This window comes from Amaranthus tricolor, chromosome 9 (assembly GCF_026212465.1).
Source record: "Amaranthus tricolor cultivar Red isolate AtriRed21 chromosome 9, ASM2621246v1, whole genome shotgun sequence".
NCBI classification, from domain to species: Eukaryota; Viridiplantae; Streptophyta; class Magnoliopsida; order Caryophyllales; family Amaranthaceae; genus Amaranthus; species Amaranthus tricolor.
In genome coordinates this window covers 12,092,412-12,109,101 of record NC_080055.1, presented here as the reverse complement: position 1 = coordinate 12,109,101, position 16,690 = coordinate 12,092,412, and the positions used below count along the sequence as shown (strand labels likewise).

Below are 16,690 nucleotides of genomic sequence, written 5' to 3'. Positions count from 1 at the left end.
AGAAAACAAGCGCTTGAATATTAGAAAATACCACAACATCCTTAGTCGGGGGACATTTAGCTTCTGGAGCCCATTCACGCTTATAACACAACAACCCACACCGCGTACACTTTTTTAAGTTCTCATTTTCATTATGTTACAATACACAATCATTCGAACAAACATGAATCTTCTAGTACTCTAACACGAAAGGACACATGAGAATTTTTGGGATAATAAATCAATTTTGGATTTTCATTTTCACTAGGAAACATTTCACCTAATGCTTCAAATAAGCATGTAAAATTAGTGTAACTTTAATTGACTTTAACTATATTGAAAATTGTCAACATAGTTGTAAGTTTGGTAAATTTTGTCCATCAAGGGTACGAAGGCGTTTAAGAAGCCTTTGATAATATATCAAAAACGTGAGGAAGTTTGCCTAACTCATTCTCGACCGCCTTTATAACCTCATCAACACTATTTACGTATCTACGTCCTCATTGACGTCCTATCATAAGTCTTATACCCATTATTCATCCTATGAAAAAACCCTCTTCTTAATGCAAATTATGCGGAACAGTGTTTGCTTCATAAACTCCCTCCTTACCAAACAAGATATTGAGGCTTAAACCTACGCTGATGTCAAAACTATTTCCTAACTTGATGTTTGACAACAATATTACAAAATTCATAGACTCCGTTCACAATCTTTGGCGATTCAATGTTAAAATACATCCATGAACCATCTTTGTCATCTTAGTGAGATTAAGAAAAAAAAATTGTGTTTTTAATTTCTTTATATTCGACAAAAGAAATACATACACCAACCAAGTAATTTTATGCATCCATACAAACAATTCACGTCTCCTACCAACATAAATAGCATTCATTTTCTTTGTTCAAATTTAGTCGATTCTGATAACATAACATATTAATAGCAAAAAGGGTTTTAATTTTTTTTTTTTTGCAAAATACACACAAATCAAAGCTGTTGTAACGGTCCGGGTTTAGGTGACTCGGAAGATCATATGAAAATATGAACCCCGGTTCACACAGCGGACACCAGAGAAGTATCTCCTCTAGGATCGTCAACGTTCCATCGATAAAGAAATAAAATAAAAGCAGAAAACAATACCAAAACGATAGAAATAAGTTAGCGGAAGTTCCAAGCGTACAACTCGAGAGCCTATTGGCCTCTAGGCAAAACAAAAGAAAATAAACGAAAGCGAAAAGAAAACCATGTCAATATCTAGTTACATAATTATAGAATTATTTCTACTTAAGATCTTATTACAAAGAAAAACATAGTCTTGATGATTACGGGTTCTAAGTTGAGTCCTCACTCCAGCCCCCACCTGCAAATCAACCTGCTAGCCGTCGTATGACAACAACATAGCAAGTTCCAAAGAACAATCCAATACACATTAGAGACTTCATACAAAATATTAATCAGGTTGAATACAAGCAATGTGTTCATCCTAGCATGCAAAGGCTCTAATTCATTCATCACTAACTTAACTCCAGCTTGTAACGTAGCCCGTCCTGTTCGGGTTGTTCAAGCAAAAATCAAATTCTTTTGGAGAATACACATGGGAAAGCTAAATCCAAGGCAACCACCGATCTAAGACGTTGCCCGTCTTGTGCGGGTCGTCAGAGGTAAAGTATGCATACCCCCATGGTGATCGTGTTGATCCAAAACTGCCATGGGAACAATAACTGTGATAATCCAAACCAAGGTACTAACCCAAAGGGTAACAAACACATAAATCCTCAATTTTCAAGTTTAACTTCTTTCAAACTATTTGAGGTGTCTAAGCCTTAAGTGATTCACAATGCTACAACTAAGAATGAAACAACACCACTTTGCACAACCAAATATAGAAGTATGGTCTAAGCGTGTACCTCGAAGCGCTGCAAACAAATCGAAGTTCAACACGACAGGAATTTCACCCTTTTATGAATCGAGGTCCTAGACACCACACACATATAAAAATCAAATATTAGTACGTGTTTCCACAACAAGAACATTCTACACTACCAAGGCATGACTAGGTTTCATAATTTTAATTAATTAAGCCTTAACATTAATAATTTCCAAATTCCAAAATACAACCAGAAACTTTTTCTGGCCTTTTTAGACAGATTCGAAAATTCAAACGAAAAATCCGACTTCACCATTGCGTCCGGAAGACGCCAACTATGTTGGGTACCAAATATCACAATTTTTAACGCCCATTTACTATTTTTAATAGATTTTAGTGTTTGACTACCCTATGCGATACTGATGAACCAAACGATAACAAAACGCACCCAAAAACACATGCTAATGTGGCACGCTTGTCGAGACGACACGCTGCCCCAGAAAAACAGAATATATATTTTTTTTCCATCATTTTTTTTAATAATTACATATATATATATATATATATATATATATATATATATATATATATATATGTATATATATATATATGTATATATATATATATATATATGTATATATATATATATATATATATATATATATATATATATATATATATATATATATATATATATATATATATATATATATATATATATATATATATATATATATATATATATATATATATATATATATATATATATATATATATATATATATATATATATATATATATATATAAGAACTATGTTATAAAAGAACCAAAAATCTCATATAACAAAACTTGAATATAAACACATTTTTTTTTCTTAAATCAACACAAAAATTCCAATATAAACAATTTTATAAATAAAATTTATAAATAACAATTCAACTTTATAAATAGAATTTTTGTTTTAATCAAAATTACTCTTTGATTAAAGGTTGGATTGAAACACCCAAATTGCACATTGAGAATTTTTTTTTTTTGATTTGGCCGAATGGAAGGAGCAAGGAGAGAAATTTTTTCTGATTTTTTTCTCACTTGCAAATGCTAGTAAAAATCAAAACTCCAAGGTTTGAATGTAAGGAAAAAAAACAATAAAGGAATAGCTTAAATGTGCCATAATGCACACTTATGAGAGGAGTTACAATATTCCTCCCCTACTTACACTCAACTGGCCACCCTGTTCAAATTTCCCATAATATATTTTTTTATTTTTTATTTATTGATTAATTAATTATTTAATTAATTAATTTTTTTATCGGAAAAGAAAACATTACGCGATAAAACACGTTCCTGTTACTCACACTTTTAAAATTTAATTTACTTTATTTCTTATAATTATCTATGTAAATATTTTTAATTTACCACGGTTTACACAGACATATACATGAAACGCATATATACAACGTTATTATTATATATATTTTATTATAATGTTATTATAGTATTACTATATATATATATATATATATATATATATATATATATATATATATATATATATATATATATATATATATATATATTAATATTAACAAACTCATAATATAAACTTCAGAATATATAAAACTCAAAAATAACTACTAACTTTTCGAGCAAAATAATGAATATGGTCTAAGGGAGGAGTAGCTCATCAAGCTTATAAGTCGACCTCATCTTAATTCTTCGATGTTGGTTATTTTTCCAACTACTAATTCTTATGTACAGTTCCCACCCGTTTTTATCAACGTATGCTTGAACAAATGTGAAAGCTCATACTATTAATAATAAATTTTCCTTGAACAAATATAGTTCGAAAGTTAGATTAGATTAGATTAGTTTATATAAAAAGAATCTAAAATTAAAATTATTAAAAAAGAATCTAAAATTAAAATTATTAAAAAATAATCTAAAATAAAAAATTTTTAAACTCAAATTATTAATGACAAATTTTTATTGAACAAATGGTTACTACAAAAATCACCTCCCTTTTCACCGGGGTTACCTTAAAGTTTTGCTGGTACAAATTGACACCCGCGCTTTTTCGAACAAAACTTCCGTCACACACTTGTCACCATTATCGTTCTCCCTCAAAATTGCTTCGATGAATTACTACGATTAGATTTCAGCCTCTTTAATGGCGTTTCATTGCTGAATGCTGATATTATTATACTATTCGGCTTTCGAAGTGATTCTCCTCAGAGAATTAGGGTTTTTGATGCTCGCTGTTGTGTTCATCAACTACATTGTTTTAGGGTTTGAAATGGGAAAAAGAAATAGTACTGTTGTTCTTTTGTCAGATGACGACGACGATTTCAACTATATCAGAAAGTCCTCATCTGCAAAGTTGAAGTCTAATCGTAGTAATTCAAAGTCTCAATCAAATTCTAAATCTAAAAGAACTTCTACTTCTAAAACGACGACGAAGACGAAAAAGAAAGCACGCTTATCTCAGCCTCTCTCCTCTTCCGCAGAATTGCTCTCGAATTTCGATGAGGTATGGAGTACTTCTTTTGGTTGAATATTTAGTTTTATTTTGGCAACATTAGGAATTAATTTACTTTATTTTCTTCAAATTCAGTCTAAATTTCTTTCTGGAGGTTTGGCCGAAGAGTTTGCTGGGTTTCAGGTATCTACTGGTATGCTATGTTCATTTTTTTCATCATTCTTTAAATTTAATTTACCTCTTTTTGTCGGATGATATTTATCTAGCTGGAATTAAAGAATATAGATATGGAATTGACTTAATAATTGGCTCTCATTTAATTTTAAGACAAGAAGAAAATTATGTTGGTGTTAATAGTAGTATTTAGTATGTAGAAATTTTCTGTTGGTTTACTTGCTGTCACTAAGGAAACTTGTATCAGATTATAGGAGGTTCGAGGAAACCGTGCCTTGGGCTGATAAGTATACTCCACTTTCTGTAGAGGAGCTTGTTGTTCATAAAAAGAAGGTAAATTTAGTTTTTGCAAATGCTTATGGTTCTGACTTCTGATTGTTTCCTCATACTTTAATATGCGAGAGCTTTTCGGAAGAATAGTGCACTTGTAAAAGCCGGAAGTGGTGTTAGAAATTACCTGTCATATGCATTATTGCTGATCCTTTGTGTCCTTAATTTGCAGGTAGAAGAAGTTAGAAGGTGGTTTGAGGAAAAGCTTGCTAATACAGAGGTAGTGAGTATTTGTGTAGGATTGTGAGATGTTTCATATAACATTCTTGTATCTAGGTATCTATAAATACACACGCCTCCAGTCCTATCTGAGCTGTATGCCTGTATTTGATGTTACTTCCTATAAGAGTTGATGCTATACCTTTTAGTCATTAATATTTTGCATTGAGCCTTGCTTAATCATGACTAGTTAATTTCACGCAAACTGTCTTCAGTTCTTGAGTTGCTGACTCCTTTTTTATAGAGAATAATTGGAACACTGATTGCTAATTTTAAAGGCTCTTGTAGACTTGTACTTTCTTCGATGATTGATTTGGTGATAAGATTAGTTTGACTTTATGAATAACCAATAACCAATAATTCGGATGGCTTAGCAATGAAATACTGCATTACAATAAACATGTCTTAGATTCTTGTTTTGGTGTTTTGTAGTGGTGAGTTAACACTTAATTATTTATTCTTTTGCTTTGCAGCAATGGTTACAAAGTTATGTTCTACTCATCACCGGTCTAGCTGGTACGGGAAAATCTGTATGTTCTTGCCCCTCATATCTTTTACCCTTGCATACATATTATGAGTTTTTAAGAGCCAATAGTAGTATTGTAAACGTGTTCTTGGAGTGGCTGTTTGATTGTATACATCAGTTCTTTGATACTTGGATTTGCATCTGTATTTTGCCTTCTATTGTCCTTATAAGACTCTGTATCCTATTGATGTACTCAATACTGTCAAGTCAAGTAAAAGTCTCTAATTTTCAATACTTCAAGGAATTTATTTTAGCTATAGAGATATGAATTTGTTCACTTTCAATATTTTCATGATTATGAACTTCTAAAGCCAATTGATGGAATGCCATCAGATTGTGGTGTTATTGTGATCAACCCCCAATGTTGGGGTTGTAGAATATAAAACATCTTCATTAAAATAATAAAAGTTTGTCTTAGTCTTTATGCTATCTAAAAGGCATGCTTTTGTCAAAACTTCTTGTGGCTTACTGCATTCTCTTAGAATTGTTTGCTCTAGAGTCTGGACTTGTTAGTTTTGGCACATGTTCTTATCAGCTTGGTATACTTGACTGTACAATCTACAGGATTTGGATTTCTGTGTTTGCTTTCGGAAAGAGTTAGCTCATCCTTCACTGTTTGTTAGTAGTTAACCCCTGATTTCCTTTATATATTTCCTGTGAATGGTCTATTTATGTCATGTTCTGTTCTTTCAAACTTGTGGATCTCCCTGTCTGTTCTTCTTGATCATGTGCTGACGGGCTAATGTTGTAACTAGGCAACTGTCCGTGCTGTTGTATCTGAGTTTGGAGCCAATATTTGTGAATGGAATACACCAACTCCTACAATTTGGCAGGAACATGTACATAACTTGAATGCAGGTACATGTTTAATTCTGTGCTCTAACTACTACTAGTACTTCACGCCTGAAGATTAGTTTCTTCAATCACGCTTGGTCACCAGCCTCACTTCTTACTATTGCTATCTCTTCACATGTCCTTGATACTGAGACATGGAATCTTGTGTATTATTGTATTTGATTTAAGAGCATATGCTAAACTTCCTTTAAGAACAAGTTGTCATAATTGTAAAGTTTATGTTAAACCTTGAATTGAGAAATTGCGCGATGACAGACCTAGCTGAGTATGGCTGAAATGCATATTGTTTTAGGTAGTAGATTGATTTTCTATTGAATTTTGCATGAGTCATTTAGTTATTTAGTTAAAACTAAATATAAGATTTTGTTTATTGCTAATATTATTAAGTTTGTTTGCTGCAATAGTGATCTTATGTACTTATCGAACAACCTATTAACCTCATCAGGGATGCGTTACATATCCAAGTTGGATGAGTTTGAGAATTTTGTAGAGCGAGTTAGGAAGTATGGGATGCTTTCTTCGTCCCTTACTAAACCAAGGCAGCCCATGGTGCTTTTAATTGAAGATCTTCCTGTAGCAAATGGAAGGAATGCTCAGGGCAGACTTCTCAATTGTTTGCAACTTCTCGTTAAGTCAGTCAAAGTACCAACGGTGATTTTGATAACGGAGTACAGCGCATCTGACTCTTCAGATTCAGCCATGCGCTTCTGGGAAGAAGTTTCGTCATCTCTAGAGAGTGCTGGGGCCTGTAAGGTTGCTTTTCCTGAACTGTCCTTTTTCTGTTGGAGAGGTTGGGCGGGTTTTGTGTTTTTTTGTTACTCGAAATTGTTAAGTTTCTGTTTTGATGTATTTTCAGATGTCTTTTAATCCAATAACAGTGAATTCAATTAAGAAGGTGCTTTCTGGAATATGTAGACAAGAAAACTACAACACAAGTTGCAAGCTAGTAAATTTAATAGCTAATGCATGTGGAGGTGATATTAGACACGCTATTATGACATTGCAGTATGCCTGTCTAAAACAAGATAAAATGATGCTTTTATCTTCTGAGAAACTCACTTCTGCTTTAGAAGATGAAACACATTATCATGGCCAAATGGGTACTGGATGTTCTTTACCTTTCGGCAGGGATCAAACATTATCTTTGTTTCATGCCCTTGGGAAGTTTTTGCACAACAAAAGGGATGCTGAATGTACCATGTCACAGAGTAAGTATAAGTGCAATTATGAGAGATTTTGTTTTAAATGTTGGGTTGGTATTGATATTAGTTACATTACTAGATAGATTCCCGTGTAAAACACGGATGCTATAAATATTTACTAATATGACTAATGAAATTATTTTATGAAATTAATTCATTTACAACATAAACTTAATTATTAAATCTTTGTATTTGTGATGATATTATCATCATCAAAGTGAATAAATATTCTGCCATACAACAATATTAAAATATAGTAATTATTGATAATTGAGACAAATCAAATTTATATATTCTGAGGACTTCAATCCTCCTTGCTCAAGAAGAGAAAGTGTTCTTTTAAAAATCATGTCACATGTTTTCGTAAAGTTTATCCTCTTAATTGGAAAATGTTGTTTTTTTTGGAGTCTTTATGACTTCTTGACATGTTACTCTTTAAATGTAGTAAAGGTTTTGTTAGACTTTTTTCATTTCATATTTTTACTCTCTCCATCTTTTATCCTCTCAAAACTGGGTGGCTCACTTGATTCAGTCTTGAACTTTTAGTTGAAGTTGGTCATTACATGGGAAAGCTGCTTATGTTTATTCTCCCCCAACTTAAATTAACCATCTAAGGACAGGATTCTGTTAGAGGTTTGGGAATTAGGATAATGTCTAGTAACATTGATGTTCTCTGTGTTCACTTAATTGCTCAATTACTTTTCGTTGCATCTCGTGTGTGGTGCACTTTTTCCAATAAATTCCTCCTCCGCACCTTACCCACCGGTTCCAAGAAAGAAAGAGAATTAAAAGAGAATTATTTTTTCCTCTTTCCTTTTTTCTTTTACATATATCAATGTTGACCCCTTCTTAGTTGCTTACTTTCTCTGTATCAATTTCTGTGATTTGCAGGTGAAGATGGAGTTTCTTTGAAGGAAGAGTTTGCACGATTACCTCTAAAGATGGATCCACCGGAAAAAGTTCTTTGTCAAGCATACGGGCAAGCAAGGCCAGTGGCTGAATTTTTACATGAAAATGGTGCTTTCTTTTTTCAATATAAGTACTGTGACTGTTTTTGTGCTGTGAAAATGATTTCTTTTGCTCTCCGAGCTTCAACCCCCAACTAATTATCCTTTTTCCTATATGAAGTGAGAAGTGTTTTTGCAATTTTTCTCAGCTTCAGCCCCAAATATGCTTTGGTCAACTTTGGTGCCTAGCTATATTAAATTATTTTTCTTTCTTTTTAATTTTAATTTTTTAAAAAATAAAAATTTCATATTCATAGTTAGAAGTCATTAAGTTTTCCACTTTACATAAAATCTAATGGTGTATGTGTGTGTGTGTGTGCATGAGGCGTAATCAACTGATTTAAGTTCATGTTTCTGTGGCATTTCCTTGGTCAGAAGCATATTGGTATTGATACCAGGGTATACGAGTACTAGTAAACTACTAAATCAGCAGGATATATAACTTTGAAATAAAGCTAGCGAAAATGTATGGGTTGTTGTTTTGGATTTGGCTGCTACAGGTTGTAAAGACATGCTATGATGGTAAGGTAAAGAAAAGTGGGCAAAGCTAAGAAATAAGGTCAAATTTAATAGCATGCTGTTGTCTTGCATCAACAGTGAAATTCGTGCATTGGTTCATCAATGCAGAAAACAAATTTCGAACATTAGGTTCTTTTTTAATGCTAGTCTGTTTAATATTTCTTAACCTATCTATTATCAAGTGAATATTAAGAGGAATAGAGGAAATGGTTGCTTGCTTCAATGGTTGCTTGGTTTTGATATTTCATGCAAGCTGGCCTGACTTTTTGTGGATGTGAAGTTTGGCATCAGGTCCTAGGAAGTTCACTTGCATTTATGCATGTCTTATTGATAGTGACTTGGTAAATTCTGGTTCTATTTGAAAATAATTACATATTTACTGCTGAAATGACCTTTTAATGGAGTATATCCTAGTCACATCAGAAAACGGACATAAATTACTCTATATTTTGTGCAAATTCTTCTGAGCTTTGGGCCTTCAGCCCATGATGTTTAAGAGCATGTCAGGCATCATTAGCAACACACTCATTCCTAAACATAAACATGATTATGTGCTAACTCTGTTGGATTTTGAATGATGTGATGTTTCTGGTATGGGATAGGTTCTCAAAAAAATTTGGAATCATCAATGTTAATAATGAATATCACATCATCTTTTGGTTTAAAAAGTGACATGGTCTTGTTCATTGCACCTTGTAGTTCTAGAATTCCTCAGTAAGGAGGCAATTGAAGATGCATGGACTGTGACATCATATTTGAGTGATGTTGACTGCCTTCTTTCCTCAGTTCATCGGACGTTTGCTAGAAATAATGAAGCAGAAAATATTATTCAACCAGCTGCTGCCTCAGTAGCTGTGCGTGGGGTGCTGTTTGGAAATGCCCACCCTTCTCCTTCCAGGTGCGTCAAATTACGTGCATGTATTGTTTGTTACAGTTTATGAGATCTTGTGTGTTTTTGATTAAATACTCTTTTGTATGATAGGTGGCATGTTATTCGTCGTCCTAGGCTTTGGGAGATAGAGAGATCAACAAGGCGTAATATGGTGAGTCACAATACGCATTAACCTTGGTTGTCAATCATCATAGTATATGGTAGAAATATATCTTTGAAGTCAGGTTCCTTTTCAGTTGTGTAAGCTTCTAGGTCTGTCATGGGGTAGCCAGTATCTGTTTCTTTGATTCTTTCTGCTCATATTATGGATCCAGATGCAATGCTTGGTTTGGCTGTTGTAACCTAGACGTCAGCACTTATAATTTAAACTGTTATGACTTTCTACAAATTTATCGGTTTGCTGGTTTAGAGTGTTGGAAAGGGACATTTATGTTCAGTCTCTTTTTATGGATGTGTACTTCAATATTCAGATTAGCACTTACCTCAGTGTTCCCCTTTTCACTTGCTGGGTAAAGTTACGTTTGTCCTTTCCTCTCATGATAATTATTATTAGATTAATCATTGGGGCTTTATTTCTTTCCCTAATTTGTGCATTAATCTGACTGATGCTTCCTGTTTATCAACATTTAAATTATCATGGCAGCATGAGATGGAGAGGCAAAGGCTTGAATATTGCTATAGTCTGCACTTGTCCGATGTTTCTACTATTTGCACAGAATATAGACCATTACATAAATGGCTTGGTACTAGAACATCTTTGTCCAATAAGCACACTGATTTCAACAGCTTCATACGAGACGATCAAATGGACACTGTGGAATTTGATCATATGAATTTTCAAGCTAGTGAGGTTTCCGATGATGAAATTGAGGAATGGTAAAGCTTTATTCATGGCAGCACTAGATGAAGTCATAATCAGAAGTAATAGCTATAATAGGTTGTATATCTCTTATCATCTCATATTACAATGCAATGGGAGGTAGGTATTTATGGAGGCTTGATCCTTTTTTTGCTATCTATTCCATGTTTCCATCTCCTGGAAGAAGCAGATCATGGAGCAATTTTGTGTTATTGGTTGACAGGTTGTATATAATGAGAACTTTAGCTTGATCTGATGGCAAGTCTGAAAATGGTGCAATTTGTTGTTTGCAAATTCTTGTATGAGACGATTTCACCGTCTAATACATATTTTAAGAACATAAACTCTTTGTTTGAGGCCGTATCATCGAAAGACTTTCGATCACTGAGGTGCTTTTGAAATTTGTTTTGATGTGAGTTGTGATAATTAAATAGGGCTTAGCTACATATCTAGATGGTAAATTATTCTACCTTTCGAATTCATAATATTGCCAAATCATGTCCATGTTCACTACTTTAAGAGCAACACCTTTATGTTAGTAACTGCAACAAACATGATTTTATTTCTGTTTGTATCTCTCTTTTGTTTGTCGTTAGTAACAACGAATAAAGGATTTTGGTTTTTTTTTTTGACTAACTTCTTTGTTCGCTGTTAGTAACAGCGAACATATCTGACGTTAAACTCGAACATGGAGACGATTATTTTGGGAATTAAAATTTTTCGAAGCTTAGTTGGGAATTTTTTTGATAATAAGCTTATTTTTTTTTCAATCTTTCAAAAATTGTTGTATATAAAAGATTGTATTTTTAATATTTGAAGCCTTTTTTTTAAATCAAAATCTTATGCATTTTAATATAAGAAAAATCATCATGAATAATAATACTAAATTTTGATCAACCATGAATAAGGAGTACCAACTTAAGGAGATGTTTGCCTAGAATATACAAACTTTTGTTTATAGTAGGTTATTTAACCAAAAAAAGGTAAATTATTGGCTAAACAAAAGTTGATATTATTCTAGGAAAATACGCCCATAAGTTGTTATTATTCATGTTTAATCAAACATTGACATTATTATAGGAAAATCCACAAAAATTTGTATTATTTAATATAATATTTCCTTAAATATATTTGCGTCTTATATGGTCATATGTTGAATATGTTGCATATGCCCACAGACCATAACCTCCGTTGATTTCTATTTCCTCCCCTGGTTGAAGAATAATAAAAAAAAGGTAAAAATAAATAAAAGCATTCGGCTTTTCCCCCTCTCTCGTCTGTTCGCTTGTTCCGAAAGCCGATGAATAGAGCAAACGGTGTGGTTCCATAGCCAATTTCCGTATGTCCCTCTGATTTCTCCTATTTTCTGAGGTATTACTATTTACTATTGTGTACATATAAATTCTTGCCTCGAGGTAATTGTATTCCTAATCCTTTATTAACAAAGGGTGTGACATGATAAGTAAATCTCTACGTGAATCACTAGTCAAAAAAGTAAATTATGGACGGTTTTAGACTATTTTTAAGCTATTTTAATCGAGTCACAAATTCAAAAGACAAATTAGTTGGCAACTCATATTTTCTGGAATAAATTGTGATTTTGATAATGTTGTATATTAGCAATGTGACAACTAAATTGGCGAAGCTACTAGTTTAAGACTCATTCTATGAAAAGCAATAAAGTATAGATCAAATTACCTCTAAAAGGCTTTCCGCCAGGCATGGTAAAAAAGTCGGATGTATAGAACCTTACGTTTGTAAAAACAAGGAGTTTGTGTTTAAATAGGGTGACACTTTTCAAGTGTTCCTTGAAACACAATAATGTTTTTTAACTTGCTAGCTATGAGGGTTTATGAATGAAACTGTAGATGTCTGGTCTGGCTACATGCTCAGGGAGGCAGCAATCTGTGCAGGATGAACAGTCGGCAGGGGCCAAATTGTAACACTCCTGAATTTCTGACACTTATACGAAACCAAAATCGTAAAGCACGGAAGGAAGGAAATTCGGGTGTTACATAAAAAGAAAAGAGAAAGAATATAATTATACGTTAAAGGTAAATCTTAAAGGAAAGGTGAGTGGAAATTTCGGCAGCACCTCCTCTAAAAATTGAAGGTGTGACCAAGGTAAGTAAATAAGATAACATAACTAACATAATCCAAGGCCTCAATGCCATCCAAAATATGTCACGACGGATTGAATCATCGTCGGTTCCTCAAATCATCAACTCCAAAACGGATCGTGCTTCCAGTGTTAACGTATCGGTTTTAACGACTACAAAAGAAGTAGATTTACGGACATACATCCGAAACTACGTAGCGGAACTATGAATCATACAAGGAGTCACATGGTTTCATACAAAAGAACTATACAACCCAAAACTTAACAAATAATATAAGAGCTACAACTTCAGGCTAATTGTATAGTAATTGCGATAATTGACTCTACTCTTTCCCCAATGCCAAGCAAAAGAAGCTCCTATACATGTTATGCCAGGCTATGATCCTCCTGTTGCTCAAAATAATGACAATAGTCAAATGTATCATAGTAGGAATATCATAGAAGGTCATGAACAAACAATAGCAAACACATACACGTCAGTAATCAATGAACTTATAACAATTAAAATCATTGCACGAAACGATAGGCAACGATATAGCACAGTAATAACGAATCTACTCATCTGTCTATACACTTCTACACTCATGATTTCTCTTTCAAACTACTAATCCCTCGAAGTATATTCAGAGGTAGTGGATCTTTTCTCTATTCATGGCATAGTGACACGGCCAAGGGCGTTATCGGCCACCCGGCGCCCAAATTAACTCAACACCCAATCAGAAACATGTAAATGTCACACAACTGACTCAACACAATCAATCCAAAACATGTAAATATCACACAATTGACTCAACACGATCAATCAAAAGCATATAAATATCACACAATTGACTCAACACGATCAATCGAAAGCATGTAAATTTGTGATAGGTTGATACCATAGAGGAGAAAAATGCGTGAAAACGCGCAAAATTCTATCGTTTCTACCCCCCTTAAAGACTTAATTACGACCCCGTTACTCACTAACCTCAGGAAAAAGGTGTGGGTATTTCTCACGCATAGAATCCTCAGTTTCCCACGTTGCATCCTGTATGTTGGTCAGACCATAGAACTTTCGCCATCTTTATATCTTTTCATCTCGTACTGCGCACCTTAGAATCTAAGATCTCGATAGGTTTCTCCTCATAAGACAAGTTCTCATCAAGGTCTAAGGGCTCGAGATCTAGCATATGAGATTTATCGGGAACATATCGCTTCAACTGCGAAATATGAAACACATCATGGACCTACCAAGCTCATTGGGTAATGCTTGTCTGTAAGCGACCTTTCCTACCTTCTCTGTAACCTCCTAAGGTCCTATAAACTTTGGGCTCAACTTTCCCTTCTTGCCGAACCTCATGACTCCTTTCATTGGCGAAACTCTTAACAGTACATAATCCCCTACGGCAAACTCATCAGGTCTCCTCTTAAGATCTGTGTAGGAATTTTGCCGATCCTGGGCCGCCTTAAGTCTTTCTTGAATCATTTTTACTTGATCAGTCATCTCCTCTAACATAGCCGGACCTAGAGTGACAGATTCACTGAAATCATCTCAATATACTGGATTACGACAACGACGACCATATAAAGCTTCGAAAGGTGCCATCTGAATGCTTGTCTGGTAACTATTATTGTATGAAAATTCCACCATATCTAGGCACTCATCCCAAGATTCTTGCCTATCCAAAGCTACGGCTCGCAATATATCTTCAAGTGTTCTATTCGTGCGTTCAGTTTGCCCATCAGTAGCCGGGTGAAAAGATGTGCTCCTAAGAAGTTCTGTACCCAAAGCTGCCTGAAATGCTTCCCAAAATTTTAACACATATCTAGTATCACGATCAGACACTATAGATCTAGGGACACCCTGGTATCGTATAACATGCTTAAGGTAAGCTTGAGCCAACTGATCCATACCCCACTGATTATTTATCGGAATGAACCTAGCACTCTTGGTGAGTCTATCTACGATCACCCATAACGTATCATTTCCCGACCTAGTCCTCGGTAAACCTAAAACAAAGTCCATGGATATGTCATCCCATTTCCATACAGGAATATTCTAAGGTTGGAATAAACCTGCAGGCCTCTTATGCTCACTCTTTACTTTCTGACAGGTCAAACACTTGGAAACAAACTCAGCAATATCTCTTTTCATCCCAGACCACCAAAACGTCTGCTTCAAGTCTTGATACATTTTATCTCCTCCCGAATGAACAGAGTACTTTGAAATATGAGCCTCTGTCAAGATCTTATCCTTAAGCTCTGTGCAAGTAGAAGGTACACACCATCGACCCTTGTATCGAACTCTACCATCCTCGAATATCGTGAATCCTTCAGCTTTCCTTTCTTTAACCTGCTCTCTCGTTTTCTCCAATAAGGAGTCACTCACTTGATTTGTAAAAATTTCCTCAAAAATTGAAGGTCGAATGGATAAGGCTGCTAACCGGGACTCTAGCTCCCATGCTGTACAATCTCAAGATTCAATTGTTCCATGCCTCTCTACAACTCTCTAGGAACAGTCAAGGAAGCTACGAAATGATGGGTTTTTTTAATCAAGGCATCAGCTACCACATTCGCCTTACCCTCATGGTAATTAAACTCCAAGTCATAGTCATTAATCAACTCTAGCCATCTTCGCTGCCTCATATTCAAATTTTATTGCGTATACAAGTATCGCAAGCTTTGATGATCAGTATAATTCTTGCACTTTACTCCATACAAGTAATGTCTCTAAATTTTCAGAGCAAAAACAATGGCTGTCAGCTCCAAGTCATGAGTCGGGTAATTGACTTCATGTGGTTTAAGTTGCTTTGATGCATAAGAGATGACCTTTCGATCTTGCATCAACACGCACCCTAACCCATTTTTCGAGGCATCATTATACACAAGATATTCAGACGTTCTGTCTAGAAGGGTTAAAACCGGTGCAATAGTCAATTTCTCCTTCAATGTTCAGAAGGCTTCCTCACACTCCTCAGTCCACTCAAATTTCTTGTCTTTCTTCATCAGATTGGTCATCGGACGGGCAATCTTCGAGAAATCTTTCATATCATCTATAATAACCAGCCAAACCCAGAAAACTTTGAATCTCAGTCGGTATAGGCCAATCCCTCACCACCTCAATCGTAGTTGGATCCACGGTAACGATACAAAATGCCCCAGGAATGATACTTTTTCAAGCCAAAACTCACACAGAAAATTCGGCATACAATTGATTCTCCCGAAGTATCTGCAATACTTGCCTCAAATGTTGCTCGTGCTCTCCCTCATCCTTCGAATACACCAAGATATCATCAATGAAGACTACGACGAACTTATCAAACATGCACTAAATACCTGATTCATCAAACACATGAAAGCTGCTGGTGCATTTGTTAACCCAAATGGCATCACTGTAAAATCAAAATGCCCGTAGTGAGTCCTAAAGGCCGTCTTCGATACATCTCTCTCCGCAATTCTCAACCGATGATAGCCAGACCTCAAGTCGATCTTGGAAAACACCCCAGCTCCCTTAAGCTGGTCAAATAAGTCATCAATCCTCGGTAGAGGATATTTGTTTTTCACATTAACCTTGTTCAACTCATGGTAATCTATGCATAGTCTCATACTCCCATCCTTCTTGCGAACAAACAACACAAATGCCCCCCAGGGCGAAACACTCGGTCATATGTACCCTTTCTCTAACAACT

The 16,690-nt window shown here is 34.6% G+C and overlaps 2 protein-coding genes across 6 annotated transcripts; one reads left to right on the top strand and one right to left on the bottom strand.

Annotated features, from left to right (window-relative positions):
* Positions 1 to 3,777: 3,777 nt before the first annotated feature.
* Positions 3,778 to 11,154, top strand: LOC130823891 (cell cycle checkpoint protein RAD17). 5 transcript variants are annotated; one of them, XM_057688720.1, is made up of 12 exons: positions 3,778 to 4,371; positions 4,456 to 4,513; positions 4,742 to 4,827; positions 4,997 to 5,044; positions 5,517 to 5,573; positions 6,325 to 6,427; positions 6,870 to 7,177; positions 7,281 to 7,632; positions 8,518 to 8,643; positions 9,852 to 10,050; positions 10,135 to 10,195; positions 10,688 to 11,154. In XM_057688720.1, exons 1-12 carry the CDS (start codon positions 4,030 to 4,032, stop codon positions 10,922 to 10,924), a joined length of 1,977 nt encoding a protein of 658 aa, XP_057544703.1. In that variant the 5' UTR covers positions 3,778 to 4,029; the 3' UTR covers positions 10,925 to 11,154. The 5 variants fall into 5 exon arrangements, with proteins under 5 accessions (XP_057544703.1, XP_057544700.1, XP_057544701.1 ...); XM_057688717.1 differs by having other exon boundaries at positions 3,882 to 4,371; positions 4,997 to 5,047; positions 6,870 to 7,214; positions 7,303 to 7,632; XM_057688718.1 differs by having other exon boundaries at positions 3,883 to 4,371; positions 6,870 to 7,214; positions 7,303 to 7,632.
* A 1,962-nt stretch (positions 11,155 to 13,116) lies between these two features.
* On the bottom strand, positions 13,117 to 15,647 carry LOC130823263 (uncharacterized). Its single transcript, XM_057687888.1, has 8 exons — positions 15,584 to 15,647; positions 15,217 to 15,464; positions 15,078 to 15,108; positions 14,571 to 15,011; positions 14,395 to 14,525; positions 14,114 to 14,221; positions 13,990 to 14,049; positions 13,117 to 13,212 (listed from the first exon to the last, which is right to left on the bottom strand). Exons 1-8 carry the CDS (start codon positions 15,645 to 15,647, stop codon positions 13,117 to 13,119), a joined length of 1,179 nt encoding a protein of 392 aa, XP_057543871.1.
* Positions 15,648 to 16,690: the final 1,043 nt, after the last annotated feature.

Excerpts from the sequence above, each read along its gene's own strand:
- LOC130823891 (XM_057688717.1), top strand. The coding sequence starts at position 4,030 with ATGCTGATATTATTATACTATTCGGCTTTCGAAGTGATTCTCCTCAGA. Across the intron at positions 8,644-9,851 it reads TGAATTTTTACATGAAAATG|TTCTAGAATTCCTCAGTAAG; the intron begins GTGCTTTCTTTT and ends TGCACCTTGTAG. Across the intron at positions 10,196-10,687 it reads GATCAACAAGGCGTAATATG|CATGAGATGGAGAGGCAAAG; the intron begins GTGAGTCACAAT and ends TTATCATGGCAG.
- LOC130823263 (XM_057687888.1), bottom strand. The coding sequence starts at position 15,647 with ATGAGGCAGCGAAGATGGCTAGAGTTGATTAATGACTATGACTTGGAG. Across the intron at positions 14,526-14,570 it reads TTTATATGGTCGTCGTTGTC|GTCCGGCTATGTTAGAGGAG; the intron begins GTAATCCAGTAT and ends CTGTCACTCTAG. Across the intron at positions 14,050-14,113 it reads TCGAGATCTTAGATTCTAAG|GATGCAACGTGGGAAACTGA; the intron begins GTGCGCAGTACG and ends ACCAACATACAG.